The sequence below is a fragment of the Zingiber officinale genome, chromosome 5B, assembly GCF_018446385.1.
Source record: "Zingiber officinale cultivar Zhangliang chromosome 5B, Zo_v1.1, whole genome shotgun sequence".
In the NCBI taxonomy this organism is placed as follows: Eukaryota; Viridiplantae; Streptophyta; class Magnoliopsida; order Zingiberales; family Zingiberaceae; genus Zingiber; species Zingiber officinale.
The window spans coordinates 6,983,783-7,000,197 of NC_055995.1; the positions used below are offsets into that span (position 1 = coordinate 6,983,783).

Below are 16,415 nucleotides of genomic sequence, written 5' to 3' on the forward strand. Positions count from 1 at the left end.
TCCTAGAACCATAAGAGTCAACCCAAATCATCCAATTGATCAAATAATTGGTGATCCAGACTTAAGGGTTCAAAGTAGGTCATCCTTTAGAAACCTAAGTCAAATCTCTCTGATTTTAAAAATTGAACCCAAAACCATAGTTGAATCTTTACTTGATCCAGACTGGGTCATAGCTATGCAAGAGGAACTAGCTCAATTTGCGAGAAATGAAGTTTGTGATTTAGTGTCACCACCCAAAAATAAAAAGATAATAGAAACAAAATGGGTGTTTAGATATAAGTTAAACGAAATTGGGAAAATTACTAGAAACAAAGCTAGGCTAGTTACTAAAGGGTTTAGTCAAGTAGAGGGACTTGACTATGATGAAACTTATGCCCCAGTAGCAAGATTAGAGTCCATTATAATGTTACTCAGTTATGCAGCCCATAAAGGGTTCAGACTGTATCAAATGGATGTCAAATCCGCCTTTTTAAATGGACTAATAAAAGAAGAAGTCTATGTAGGACAGCCACCTGGATTTGAAAGTCTAGAACATCCTGACTATGTTTTTAAGCTAAAAAGGCTTTATACGGACTTAAGCACGCACCCAGGGCATGGTATGAAAGGTTAGCCTCTTACCTAATATCCAAAGGGTTCAACCAAGGTCAAATTAACCCAATCATATTCGTTAAATTAATAAAAGAGGATATCTTTATAGCCCAAATCTATGTAGATGATATAATTTTTTATTCAACTAACTCAGAATTTTTAGAAGAATTTACTAATCTAATGGAACAAGAGTTTGAAATGAGTCTAGTAGGGAAATTAACTTACTTTTTAGGATTACAAATCAAACAAATAAATGAAGGAAATTATATATATCAACAAAAATACACCAAAGAATTACTTAAAAAATTTGGAATGGAAAATACTAAAGAAATAAAAACACCTATGGTAGTTAACACAATCCTAGATGACGACCCCAATGGAAAATCAATTGACTTAAAATACTATAGGAGAGTCATAGGTAGTCTACTATACTTAACTGCAAGTCGACCCGATATTTTATTTGCAGTTAGTATGTGTGCTAGATATCAAACTTATGCTAAAGAATCTCATTTGACTCAAGTCAAAAGAATCTTTAGATACCTTAAAGGAATATCAAATGTAGAAATTTGGTATCCTAGAACTAACAATTTTGAATTAATAGGCTATTTTGACTCAGATTACGCTGGATGTAAATTAGATCACAAAATCACAAGTGGTGGATGTCAACTACTAGACCCATCACTTGTCAGCTGGTTTAGTAGAAAGTAAAATTGTGTTGCTCTGTCTACAACTAAGCCGGAGTATATAGCGATAGGAGAGTGTGTTACACAACTATTATGGATGATGCACACCTTGAAAGATTTTAATTTAAACCTTACAAATGTAAAAGTATTAATTGACAATATTAGCTCAATTAACTTAGCAAAAAATCCTGTGCATCATTTAAGAACCAAACACATTAAAATTAGGCACCACTTTATCAGGGATCATGTCACTAAAGGAGATATTAAACTCAATTACATTGAGTCCAAGTTTAATTTAGCTGACATATTTACCAAACCCCTCCCTGAAAATGAGTTTAGCAATCTACGTCGAAAATTAGGAATGTGTTTAATAGACTAGGATTCTTAAAATTGTTTTCAAAAATGGTTGTTTTTAAATTCTAGGATAAATTTTTAAAAAAAAATTCCATTTTTAGAATTTCAAAAATCAGTTTTAGCCTTAGAATAGATCAATCCCTTAGAAAGCATATTCCTATAGGGCTAGTACTTGAGTATCTCACCAACACATTAGGACTACCTTGTTTGTGATTATTAAACATAGAAAGAGGTGAGATGCATAGGTACATTGCCTAGACTTAAGATGCTTATTTTAGTGCATCGACATAAGTCTGGGCGTTAAATACAAAACAAATATCAATCAGGTTAAGTTATTCATCCTAGTCAAACACTAACTGATAACAATTGATTTAACCTGACTAACCAAGTGAAAGCCGCTATACTCTGATAGTTAGTAAGTAACTAATTGGTTAGACAGTTTTTGTTATGGCAGGTTCAGGGGGAGGATTAACTGTTTTCATACTTATTTTGAAATTAGTTTTTGAAAAATATTTCCTTAAAAATATTTTAAATCCTTTTGAAAAACTAACTAAGTTTTTTTAAAATTAGATCTTACTTAGTTTTGAAAATTGGATTTTATAAACTTAGTTTTAAAAATTAGATCTTACTTGGTTTTTGAAAATTGAATTTGAAGATTGGATTTTACAAACTTAGTTTTAAAAATTAGATCTTACTTAGTTTTTGAAAATTAGATTTGAAAATTGGATTTTATAAACTTGGTTTTGATAATTTTATTTTTGTAAAGTCAGTATACTTGAAAATTAACCTTTATAAAACTTATGTTTGAAAAATGTTTTTAAATTTGTAAGCTTATTTTGAAAATTAGGTCAATTTTGTAAAGCTTATTCTTAAAAAAATTACTCTAAAATTTGCAAAGGTATTTTTCTAAGTTATCTTTCTAAGTAAACTAACTTTTAAAAACTTAGCTAAAGTTTAAAACAAAATGTTTTGTATTTTCTACTTTAGACTCCCCCGAGTTAATATGATTTTAATTCAATTTCTCGATTGCATTTTATTTCCTTATTTTTCTGTGTTGTTTTTGATAAATGTCAAAGGGGGAGGGTTAGGTGGTTTAAGTTAGCTTAAGTTAGTTTAAACAATAAAATATCAAATATAAAACAAGACTAACTTAAAAGCCTTATAAAATCCTTATTTTACTTGTATATTTTTTCACTAACTTAACCTAGGTTGTTATTGCATCAAAAAGGGGAAGATTGTTGGTGTAGTTAGCACTAACGATCTAACTCAAGTTTTGATGAATGACAAAGTCGGTTAAGCTAGTTTCATTGTGATCTAACACGGCTAATTCAATCTTTTCCACGTCAGTACGAGTCATGTACTCTAGATACCTAACTAAGCACAAATAATCAAAAGATTCGAACCTCTAAAAATAGAGTATGCTTGTCCTCTACTGATCAAACCAACAAAACTAAATCAGTCATCTACTAACTAATCAAGAATACTTTAATCCTCCACAAGCAACTAAGGTATATCAATATACAACTACCCAAATCAACAAGTGTAAATCAGACTCCTACTGACCGATCTAACAAGAGTGAATCAATATTTTCTGATGAAATTAACTAAAGTATATCAGTACACTACTAGCTGAGTCAACAAAAATATGTACTTACTAGTCATTACCTAGCACCTAACCAATAACAACAGAGACTGGTATATGTCTCCAACCTCTAACCAACTAGCAGTAACAGAAGCTAAAACTACTGGTGATATGATATGGAAAATCACCAGAGACTGTAATCCTCGATCTATATTAACGTCAACCATGATCAGGGGTTTACCTAACACATAAAATATATGTTATATCAACTGGACAGGTACTAATAAAGAATGCTAATACATGTCATAAACTGTAATAGTCAACGGTGCATATACTACAAAAAGGTAGGATAACAGTATACCAACATACCTCCTATAGCTTGGAGATGTCCTGCTGCTGCCAGGTCCCAAAACTCGAAAAGTCACATCGAGAAGACCAAAACAAGAAATCTGAAACACAGGAAAATAAGACTCGTAAGCCGAGCTCTGATACCAAATAAATTGGTATCAGATAAATCTCGAAAATCCAGAACACACAGCAAGTATCGTATACCTGCTCTGATACCACTAAATTGTCACGCCCCGAGGAAGTCCTTGTCTGAAGAAATTTCGGCAGCACCTCCCCTGTACGGGTGACAATCTGAAACATTTATACAAAGCCCTCAGGGCCACATATACCTCGGCCAACACGGCCGGAACAATAACAGTAATAAAAAATATAACACAAAGTCATCCACGCAGTTTATATCATCAGCCCACTCAGCTGGAACAAAAATCCAAAACACAGCAGAAAAATGATAGAAAACCAAAATACATGACATGCTAGCCGGCTAGGCTTACACCACACCACAAAACACCACTCCGGAAACAAAACCGAAACACAAGCTAGATACACAAATACCAAAGTACAAATGGACAACAGCGAAGACAGATCTTCTGAGGTGACATAGGACCAGCAGGCAGGATACTCCAAGCGACACCATAAACAACCTGGTACCTGAAAAAGATAGTGTTCACGGGGGTGAGTTCAACAACTCAGCGAATACCAATAGACATGTCTAGTAAGATATATCTAACAGCAATAAACATGGAATACAGCTACCTAATCATATATAGGAAATATACAAAACTGAAAGGTAACTGAGGAAGCTGTACTCACCAGGAACTCCTATCCAGAACAAAAGGGTCGTCAAACCAGATACACAATATGCCTCCTGTATGCATGTCAAACAAATGCATCCACCAAAATACAGCATATAAGTATAGTAAATACAAGCAAATAAATGCAATAAATGCATATGGTGCCAATGACATGGTCACCCCTGACGCCAGTCAGCCATCTCACACATAATGGTGAGACTGAGTGGGTAGGCTGTGACAACCGTGCACTCTGACGTCACTACTCCTGATGAGTGACCGTGTGGACGGGATGCTGTCGGAGTACACACATACTCCTACCCCAAATCATATATGGGGGAGCGCAATGCTCTCATCTCCCGGTACACCATGACGGGGAGGGATCCCTGACGTGCTACCACGCTGCGTCACACTACCCATGAGCGAACCACGGAGCACCGAACAGATCAAAACTGATGTGCTACCACGCTGCGTCACGCTACCCATGAGCGGACCAATGGAGCACCGAATAGTGATGAAACTGGCGATATGCTCTGCAATAATGGAGCAACCTATCACGCAGCATGCAATCATGCGAATGATGCATGAAACTAAGCATGACAATATCCTGAACCAAATCCACATATATATATAAAAATGTGTACCCTAATACAAGTAAGTCAAATCCACAGATCTAGGGTATACAGGTCCTCTATGGTATAATAACCTAGGTCCTGAACATATCCACCTCCATAAAATATGTACCAACAATGTACATGGATCTAAGCAAAAGGTCTAGGTACACAGATCAGGTAGGATATAAAAATATAGATACACATGTCAGATAATAAAAATTCAGAATCTAGTCCTAAACTCAGTAAATCATGGTATGTCACTTACTCTAGGACCTAAGGTACTCATGGCAATAATCACAAGGTATAAACATGGATACATAACAAGCGGCAAAACAAAACATGCTATGGGTATCAAACTGTGACATACCAAAGGCAAACATGATCATTGCTTGTAGCTATAAAATACTATGCATATCCAAATGACAATATCATAAAAGATAAGTCAAGAGGTACCCGCCTCCAATCGAAAAGTCCAATCTGGTCCAAATACGACGTCGAGATACTTGTCTCACGTCAAAGTCCTGTATCACCAATATATATACATTTTTATTTAGCTACAACTAAATGAAATAGCTAAATAAAATCCTCTTGACTAATTTAGGGTAAAACCCTAATCATATAACATTAACCCTACCCAAATCAATATATATACCAATCTATGAAACAAAAACTCACTTGTTGAAAACCCTTACACTGATCGGATCAAAGATGGATACCAAGGGACCAACCAAGCATTCAGTACTGTGGTGGTCAGAATCCAGCAACTTCACACCACTGTCCACCGCCAATTGAACAACAAATTCCCAAAACTCACTAATTGAAAATCCTTACAGTAGCATACCAAAATCTACATCACTGTTGTAGTTAACAAGACCATTACCTGACCTCCTCCGCTGATAGTAGCAAGCAACAGTGGCTGGAATGCTCTTCTACCAGCCCACTATCAGAATTCTAAGTCAATGCTGCGACTGAGCCCGTGGTATCCAACCAAAACTAGGGCACAGAGGGCAGTGATCTGTGGTGGTTCGGTCCTGGTGGCCGGCGACGGTAATCGGAGGCGCATGATGGCGGTCGGCTGTGGCAACCGGTAAAGCAAGAAGGAAAGGTGAAAATCGGCCGGCGATGGCTCTCATAGAATCGGCGCGATGCCAGTCGCCCTTGATCGGCGTAATAGGGGAAAGAAGAAGATCGCGATGGGGAACGAGGAGATGCTCAGTCGCCCTCTCTCTGTTCCCTAGCGTCGTCGGGTGGAAGAGCCGAAGAGGTGTTCGACGCCGAGAGGGAGGGAAGGCGAGGAAGGGAATCGGCGGTGGTGGCGTCGGCTAGGGCAGAGAAAAGGCAGCGGTGGAGATCCTAGGGCAGAGGATGTCGTCGCCGTGAGGGGCAGAGGGTGAGGAAGAAGAAGGAACGGTCGCGGCGCCGGTTAAGGCACGGGAGGAGAAGGCATCGCGAGGTTTTGGGCAAGGGACGGGCTCGCGGGGAAGAAAACGGGAAAAAAGAAAAAAAAATTAAGGAAAAGGAAAAAAGAAAACAAAAACAAATAACTAAATTCAACTTTTCCTCATTTAAATGGGGTAGTCCAAACAGACTTTTCCGGACCCCATTTCTATCCCTGTAACCTAAGCCATACGAGCTCCAAAAAAATTTCTAAAAATTCTGAAAAATTCCCTTACCATTATTCGCCATTTTTTGATATTTTACACCTTTTGGGTAGAACTCAAGAGCAAAATCATGAGGACTTAGGTCCAAAGTGGACAATATCGTGTCATTGTAGAGATATCTAAATTCTTTTCGATCCTACAACATACTCAACAGACAAGTAACAAATAATATTTTAACAACTTATCAGGATTGTCGGGGAATATTCCTTAGGCACTTCCTGCGGAGGTTAGCTATGACAGCATCCACCTTCAACAATTTCATCAAAGGGCCCAAGCCATAAACGGCAAAAGAGGTACATCTGTGGGTAGAAAAAAGATTTCTTAGACTGTCACTGCATAACATCTAGAATGTATTTTTTCCATCAACTAACAAACTCTGACCAAGATCTTGTCTCCATCGGTTCATTCGCGGCGGCTAGGAAGGGCGTCTTCGTCAACTGCGCTGGCAGCAACGATGGGCCTAAATACTACACCCTCTCCAACGAGGCACCGTGGCGGCCAGCAGCGTCGACCGAAGTTTGAGGGCCTCCGTTAAGCTTCCCAATGGGAAGGTGACCCCCGGAGAGTCTCTCGACCAACTTAGCAACTTCCCTGAAAGCTCTCTTCCCCTGTACTACTCCACCAAGTCGTCGACTTGCGACATGGATCCTCCTGATGATAGCCACAGGGGCAGCGTCTGGGTATGCGAGGTCGAACGTGGCCTTCTTGTAGATGTGGTGGCATTCGCCCAGTCCCACAGCGCTAGGGCGTTGATCTCCATTTCCTTAAAGACAGAGGGCGTCACCATCTTGATTAGGAAGATGGGCTTTCCTTTAGTAGTACTCACCACCCAAGAAGGCTCTGACCTCATATCATACTTGAACTCTGCTTCCGACCCCTCCACGTCAATCGTCTTCAACGGGACAGTTCTCGGTGTATCCCCCTCCCCCCTCATGGCTTTCTTCTCCTCCCGGGGACCATCTAAGGCAACGCCAGGAATCCTCAAGCCAGACATCTCTGGTCCTGGCCTTAACATCTTCACGACATATATTCCATCCGGTGACACTCCGGAGTATTTTATCGAATTTGGCACATCCATGGCTACACCTCACCGTAGCGGTGTCGTTGCGCTATTAAAGGCCGCACATCCTACTTGGTCACTGGCAGCTATCAGGTCAGCGATCGTGACCACGGCAGACACCGACATCTCTAACGAGTTTCTTGAGCCGGCGCTCTATTTCACCAAGGGCGCAGGACACATCAACCCTAACAAAGCTGTTGATCCCGCTCTTATTTACGACATCACCGACAATGACTACGTCTCCTACATTTGCGGCAAATTTGGCGAAGAAGGCGCAAGAAATATAGCACGCGAAGTTGTTGATTGCTCAAAGAGTGTGCTAGAAGAGGAGCTCAACTACCCATCGATTCTACTAGCCCCCAAAGGCAGCGCGACGGCCAAAGTAACCCGAATGATCACAAATGTTGGACTGGCGAGATCGAGCTACACAGTGTCGTTGACCATATCGGAGACTTCCGTGTCAGCTACTATCACCCCCAAGACGCTGACATTCACAGAGTTGAACGAGAAGAAGTCGTTCACCGTGAGCGCGGAATGGAGCGCCGGTGGACCTCCCACTTCTGGTAATCTATTCGTGGAGGGAAAGTTGACTTGGACCTCCGATGATGGTATATATGTGGTGACCAGCCCATTTGTCGTCTCCGCCCTAGAGTACTCATTCTGATGTAGCGCTAGTTCGAGCTTCTCTTCTTCATTGCAAATATTATATATTATTCTTGGTTATTAAGAAGAATGTATGAATAAATTAATTGTGTTAGGGACTCGAATAAATAAATATTTTCCTTTTACATCATAAATTAACATTTTTATAAGTGTTTTTTTTACTATATCTATATAATATGTGTTGGTGTCTAACTCAAATTTTGATGAATGACAAAATAGGTTAAGTTAGTTTCGTTGTTATCTAACACTCTGACCGAGTGTGCAGGAGAAGCTCAAACAGGTCGACGGGCTGACCTAATGTTTTGCATGAAGCACAGATAGGTCGACGGACTGACCGGATAGTTAGCACGAAATCCAAATGGGTCGATGGGCTGATCGGACGTTTGGCACGAAGTCCGGCTAGGTCGACGGGCTGATCGGATAGCTGGCACGAAGTTCAGACGGATCGAAGGGCTAACCGGACGTCTGGCAGGTAAGTGAAGGTAAGTCACTGGAGGGGAGTGACTGTGAAGACACGTCCCAAGAAGGGAACATTAGGCGTCGATCCGACTTAGACCCATTTCGGATACCTAAGTCAAGATCGTGACTAGATTCCGGTCTCAAGGAGACGAAATCTAATTACTATTCTACTTATCTATAAATTGTGCTAACACTATGTTTTCCAGGATATTTTGCATTTATGCTTCGGACTAACATTTTCTTGCAGGAAAATGAAGCTACTGGAAAATGGAGTCCGGGCGCCCGGGAGGGATCCGGGCGCCCGAAATGAAAAATCTATCCTCAACGTCGCCTCGCCACATGGAGATCCCTAGTTGGCTCGTCTACGTCATATTCAGGGCGCCGGAAAGGATCCAGGCACCCCGAACCTCCTATATAAGGAGGGTAAAGGTTGGAGCTAAAGAACAACAAACAATCTGCTCTCTTGTGCTCCTGCGACGCTGCGAAGGCTCTCCGACAAGCTTTGGTTTTCTTATTATTCTCTTATTATCAGTTTTCTTTTCCTTTACTAAAATTCCTGTACTGCATTTGTAAATACACTTCGAATTATTAGTAATTGCCAACGAAAGCACTCAACGAGTGCGGGCCTTAGAGTAGGAGTCAACAAAGGCTCCAAACCAAGTAAAACGACCTTGTTAGCATTGTGTTTTGTTTTTCCGCTGCCTACTCTATACGTCGAAATTTTTAATCGCTATTCACCCCTCCTCTAGCGAACTCATCGATCCAATAATATGAGAAAGTGAGGTGACAGTCAAAGTCAAAGAGAGGCGGTACCCAACGTGATACTCTCGATAGGACCTTTGCACCTCACCTAGTGCCAAGGCCTCCAATCCCAGGCCGACCGGTCCAAGGGTCGGCCCGACCTGAGGGACCTAGTGTTTTCCTCTTGGGATTCGATACCTAATATATATCTGTTCCCCCATGAGTCGGTCAAGCATGAAGTCGGTCGGGCATAATTTCAGGCAAGCATATAGCTGATTGAGTATGAGAAGCAGCTCTCCACTACTCTCTCCTTCATAATAGTCGGTCAGTCATAGTGTCGAGCGGGTCTACACATCTAGGTATTCCTATCTCCCATCTATACGCTTGACAGATCAATCAACTCTCATCGCATATCCGACCGGATAAAGTACCGATTAGATCTTTTGGGATAGCTCCCCGTCAGAGGTAGGTATCCCATCATATGGACGGTCGATAATAGAATCGATCGGAGCTTGGGGACTTTACTTCATATTACTTCAATATCAGGTCTTCAGTATTACACAATATATAGTAGCACAGCCTAGAGGCCGGGCGGCCTTACTATACTCGGTACTTTGCATGTATATTGATCTTTCAATATACTATACAACCGGTCTGTTAAATATCTGGTCAAGACAATCTTTAGGGGATAACATTGTTAGAGAATTACAATCGCCTGTCAGAAAATAATAACCATTTGTCAGAGATAATATTCGTTTATTACAACAAGGCATTTAATGGAACATTCTTCAAAGGTAATCACACATCTTCCATCAACCGACAGAATATTCTCTTAACCGCCTCATTAATGTCGTACGTTACAAAAAGGTGCACATGCATAACGGAAGATTCCTCGGACAGTGACTGTACACCTCCCCAATTGTATGTCTTCCTTTACTCGAACAAATACTGACACCCGACATTCTTTGCCACCTTATAATTGTGGAGGTTATAAGAGGTGGTATATAAAGGGGGTTCTCTCCGTTAGCAAGGTACTCTCACACGCGCAATACATTTTATGCTCTGCTACACATCTATTATTCATTCTTCCCAATTTCCACTCGGACACTGCACTGACTCGAGCATCGGAGAGCCTTCGCTATGAACCCCTTTCCCCAGTTTTGGCGCTGACATTTTGTTTGCTTTCCTGAGTGTGTACAGAGAGGATTTTCGATCCAGTTCACTGCTCTTTTCTTGATTAAAAGTCTTCTCTCAGTCAACGTTTGAGTCATCTATCCGATGCACCATCTCTCGGGGGTTTAGGGTTTAGGGTTATTTTGATTGATGGATTAGGTTGCTTTACTTTAAATTTGTTCATTGTTATCCTGCTTGATACTTATCTGCTTGACCTTAAAGATGGTCTAGTTATTTCATATATAGTCTTGGCTTTAGATATCTATACTCTACTGTGTATATACATGTAGATTATGTACTGTTGGGGATATTTTGTTGACTGAGCTAACATACTGATTATGCATATGTTATTGGGTGTACACATGTTTGGTATGTATTATAGGAGTCACCATGTTAATTGTCCATTTGCATGTTGTGTGTATATGCGTGTCTGGTGTGTACTATTGTTGAAATCATATTGATTATATCTATGTTGTGTGTACACATGTGTCTGGTGTGTACTATCAGAGGAATCATGTCGATTGTACTTATGTTGGGTGACACATGTGTCTGGTACATGGATGGATCTTCCACTCGACACGGCAATGGAGTAGGCATATTTTTAATATCATCGTGCGAAGACAGAATGCAATTGTCCGTTCGGTTGGACTACCAGGCTACGAATAATGAGGCAGAATATGAGGCTCTGATCGCTGATTTACAAGCAACCAAGCAGGTGGGTTCCGAACAAGTTTTTATTTATTCAAACTCCCAACTTATAGCTTAGCAACTCTCAGGGGCCTTTGAAATAAATAATGTCAGGTTGAAATTATACGCCAAGGCCTTCGAAAAGTTAAAGGCAGTATTCCAAGAGGTAACTTTGCATAAGATCCCCCGCGTGGACAATCAAATCACGGATGAGCTGGCCAAGTTAGCCATTTCTATGAGCCATTAACATCGGGCAGGCCGGTTGAGCAAATATTGTTGGTGGTTCACATCAAAAGACCAGCTGAAGCAGAAACACCGAGTGATTGGAGAACACCTTTGATTGAGTTAGTTTCTTCGATTGGGCCACATATCGGCTGACTGGGAACAAGCTCGGTTGATATAAACGAGATTCAGGTGTTTTACATTAATAGGGGATCACCTATACAAGAGAGCTTTCTTGAGGCCATTGCTTAAATGCATCAGATTGAAAGATGTTCAATATATTCTATAAGAAGTGCACATAGGTTCTTGCGGATGTCATCCGGACGGTCATTCGCTGGCTCGAAAGATCTTATTGGCTAGATATTTTTGGCCAATCCTGCAAATGAATGCAGCTCGGACAGTAGCCACTTACTTATTGTGTCAAAATACTAGAATATACCGCATTGACCTAAGGAAGAGTTAAAGACCTTCATTGTCTCTTGCTGGTTAGACTAGTGGGGCATGAATATTATTGGACATTTTTCTATGGCGACTAATCAGAGAAAATTTCTCCTTGTAGCCGTAGACTATTCATCTAAGTGGGTGGAAGTAGAGCCACTTACTAAGATAACCGAGCAGATGGTTATCAAATTCTTGTGGCAAAATATTTTGTGCCAATTCGGCATTGCTCACAAGCTTGTGTTTGACAATGGGAGACAATTTCATAGACGGAAGATTAAAGAGTGGTGTGTAAGATATGGCATCCTGCAGGCCTTCACATCTGTGGTTTATCCTCAAAGCAATGGCCAAGTGGAAGTCACCAACAGAGAAATCATCAGAGGACTCAGATCGGCTCGACCACCTTGGAGGAAGATGGGTCGACAAGCTACTGAACATGCTATTGACTTGTCACACCATGCCTCGAGAAGCCACTGGCCTGACCCATTCCCACTTGGTGTATGGAGGAGAGGCGGTGATGCGGATGTCAGTCGAGATCAACGTTGCATCCGATCAGAGACAGTATATGATGAAGAAAATTCTGAGCAGCGTCTTATGGAGTTGGACCTAGTCGAAGAAATCAAGGATAAAGCAGTCATTCAGTTAATGACGTATCGGCAAAGAATGAAGTATAACTACAATAGAAGGGTTATTCTAAGATCATTTCAGCTCGGCCATTTGGTATGGAAAAGAATCGAGCCAATAGGTGATGTCAAGAAACTAGAACTGCAGTGGTGCGGGCCATACAAAGTGATACAAAAGCTCAGTTTGGGATCTTATTATCTGCAAGATGAAAATGGAAAGAATTTGGACCTACCATGGAGCGTAAACCATCAACAGCCCTATTGGGCCGGGTAGTAAGTTTACAATTAAATTTATGTAAGTTGTAAAAATATTTGTTCTATGAATGTAGAAAATTTTAAATGGGAAATTACTAAGTGTTTCATACCCTCGAGCCGATCGACCAAATTATAAGTGAGCATGCTCTCACGCTTCCAGACTCTCAAGCCGTTCGGCTAGGTTATAAGCAAGCTTCCTCTTGCACTAAGTATCCAGACTCTCCAACCGATCGACCGAGTTATAAGTGAGCATGCTCTCACGCTTCCAGACTCTCCGACCGATAGATTGAGTTATAAGCGAGCAAATATCTCGCGACAAGTGTCCCAGACTCTCATGTCATTCGACCGAGTTATAAGCGAGTTTCCTCTCACGCTAAGTATCTAGACTCCCGTATCATTCAGTCGAGTTATAAGTGAGCTTCCTCTCACGCCTCCAGACTCTCAAACTGATTAGCTGAGTTATAAGCGAGTTTTCTCTTGAGTCAAGTGTCCTAGACTCTCGAGTCGATCGGCCGAGTTATAAGTAAGCTTGTTCTCACTCTAGACTGTCAAACCGATCGACTGAGTTATGCGTGAGCAAGTATCCAGACTCTCATGTCGTTTGATCAAGTTATAAGTGAGCTTTCTCTCATGCCTCCAAACTCTTGAGCCGATCAACCAAGTTATAAGTGAGCATGCTCTCATGCTTCTAGACTCTCGTGGCGCTTAACTGAATTATAAGTGAGCTTGCTCTTGGGCTATGTATCCAAACTCTAGTGTCATTCGCCAAATTAAAAGTGAGCTTTCTCTCACGCCTCCAGACTCTCGAGTCGATCGGCTGAGTTATAAGTGAACTTACTTTCACGCTTCCAGACTCTTGAGCCAATCGACCAAGTTATAAGCAAGCCTGCTCTCGCGCTAAGTATCCAAACTCTCATGTCATTCGGCCAAGTTATAAGTGAGCTTGCTTTCACGCCTCCAGACCCCCTAGCTTTCGTCTCTTAGTGTCAGTGTCAGCCCAGCAAAGTGCTTTCGCCATTGGTGTTCTTTCCGATCTCTATGCATTTCACCGCTCCACCGGAAATTCCCTCTGCCCCTACTGTACTCCAGCTTGGTAGTTTCCACAGCCTGTCCAGGGTCGAGCCCAAGGATTTGACGACAGACTTGAAAAGCCACCTACAGATGCTTTATGCCCAATCATTCCGGATAACGCTTGCATCCTCTATCTTACCGTGGTTGCTAGCATAGAGTTAGCCGATGCTTATTCCCCAGATATCGTCATTGCTTCTTCTCCAAGAAAAGAAGTTCACGACCATTGGGCCTTCTACCTCCACGCGGCTTTGCTCCGTCAGTTGTAGCATCGGACCTTTCTCTTGCTCCGAAAGTACTTCTTTGCCTGTGACTTATTAAATTTATTAGATTTAATAAATTTACTAAATTTTCTTACCATTAGAGCCAATTCGTCTTCATCAAATGACGCTTCAGAGTCTAGATCATCGGTTCTTGCCTTCATGGCAATGTTCTGACTAGGTTCTCTTTTTGTCTTTACACATCTAGATTCGTGAAGTTCAACTATTGAAAAAAGATTTTCTAATGAACTGATTTCGAGATCTTTAGATATATAAAATGAGTCGACTATAGAGGCTCACTTAGATGTCCTAGGAAGTGCATTTAAAGCATACCTTAGTGAACCTCGGTTAATTACCTTTTCTCCGAGATTTGTTAGTCTGGTAATAAATTTTTTAATCCTCAAGTGCAGATGTGCGACTGTTTCGCCTTCTTCTATCCGGAGGTTTGTAAATTGGTTCTAAAGTAAGTCCCGTCTTGCGAGCTTTGCTTCAAAAGTTCCTTCATAGAGCTCCAGGAACTTCTCCCAAAGTTCCTTCGCTGATTCGTAATCTCTGATTCAATTTACTTCCTGGGGTGGGAGTGCGCTGAGTAGGTGGAACTCGGCTCTTCCGTTCGCTCCGAAGTATGCTTGCTCCTTCTTAGTCCATTGATGCTCTTCCTTTTCATTTCCTTGGGAGTCTTTGGGAACTACAAAACCATATTTAATGATTAATAGTATTTTAAAATCAATTTTGAAAAATACCTCCATGCGTTTCTTCCAAGTCGTAAATTCTCCCTCGAACTTCGATGGGAAGATCATCGGTCTGGCCATCATTACGGTGCTTCAGTTGGAGGTTAGTCCTTCTGAGCCGGTTGGGCTCTGATATCACTTGTTGTGTAAAGGATGCCCACATATCTCCATAATGGCATGATATTGTCCAATTTGGGCTAGGGTCGCATGGCTTTGCTCTTGTGCTCTCCCCAAAAGGTCTCATGCCAATGGAGATATCCTACATCCTTTCAACCCATGATCTTTGCCAAATATTTCTAATGTGAAATTTTGATTAAACCCCAACAATCCTCCCCTCAAATGAAAGACTACAATTACTCTCATGGTCTGGGCCTCCCGGCGAGCATCTGGATTTGAATCCGATCATCTTGACCTACTCCGGGCCTCCTTACGAGCATTCGGTCACCTTGACATGCTTTGGGTCTCCCCGCAAGTATACGATCACCCTGACCTACCCTGAGCCTACCCTCAACTTCGTTCAAGGCCACCCACATGGCATCTGGTTTGGACCATGGCTCTGATACCACTTGTTGGGTCCCTTGAAGGTCGACAAGAGAGAGATGTGAATAACCTGAAAAAGTAAAACAAACCTTTCCCCTTCTTTCAACTCTAATTATAAGCAACTATAATAATCAATGAAAATGACAACTTAAGAGACGAGGTACCAGATTTACTTAGTTACAACTTAAGTGGTTGTTAATCCAAGACCAATGAAAGCACTAAAAGAATATTTCTTTCGTTGAAGGCGGAGAAGCCTCTTACTCTCATTGAAAGCTTAGAAAATTACTAGGAAATTAAAACAAGAGTTGATTTTCTATTTCCTAGGTGCAGGGGTCTTTTAATAGCCCCTGGGAAAAGTTATCTGTGGCTGGAAGGCGCCTTCCATAGGGCTGAAAGGTGCCTCCAGCGAGGCAAGCGAGGATAAAGTTTTATCCTCGCCAACGTTCACTTCTGCCTGGTTGAAGGCGCCTTCGTACTATTCATCGGAGGCACCTTCCAACCATGGAAGACGCCTTCCACAGTGAGGCACGGAGGCACCTTTAATTCCTTTTAAAGGCACCTCCAGTAGTATTTCCAACCTCCTTACTTAGCTTTCCTCTCACATATTGTTAAGTATCCGATCAACCTTGACCTACCTGAGCTCTTTCAGATCTTTTCCAAGCATATTATCCAAACATCAACACTCAAGCTCGAACCCACTCGAGCTTAGTCAAATTGGTTAACCTTGACCTAAAGATAATTGCACCAATAATCTTTTCATTTTTGATGTTTGATATTTATGTGTCCGTTTAACGAAAGGTGTAGAGACACTTTTTAACTTATCTTTTCTAAAATGTTTTGTAAAATATGTATATGCTTTGAAATACATACATAAATG

The 16,415-nt window shown here is 41.1% G+C and overlaps 1 protein-coding gene across 1 annotated transcript; it reads left to right on the forward strand.

Annotated features, from left to right (window-relative positions):
* The first annotated feature begins 7,259 nt into the window (after positions 1-7,259).
* LOC121986477 (subtilisin-like protease) lies at positions 7,260-8,342 on the forward strand. The gene has a single exon (XM_042540444.1). The coding sequence runs from the start codon at positions 7,260-7,262 to the stop codon at positions 8,340-8,342; it is 1,083 nt and encodes a 360-aa protein (XP_042396378.1).
* Positions 8,343-16,415: the final 8,073 nt, after the last annotated feature.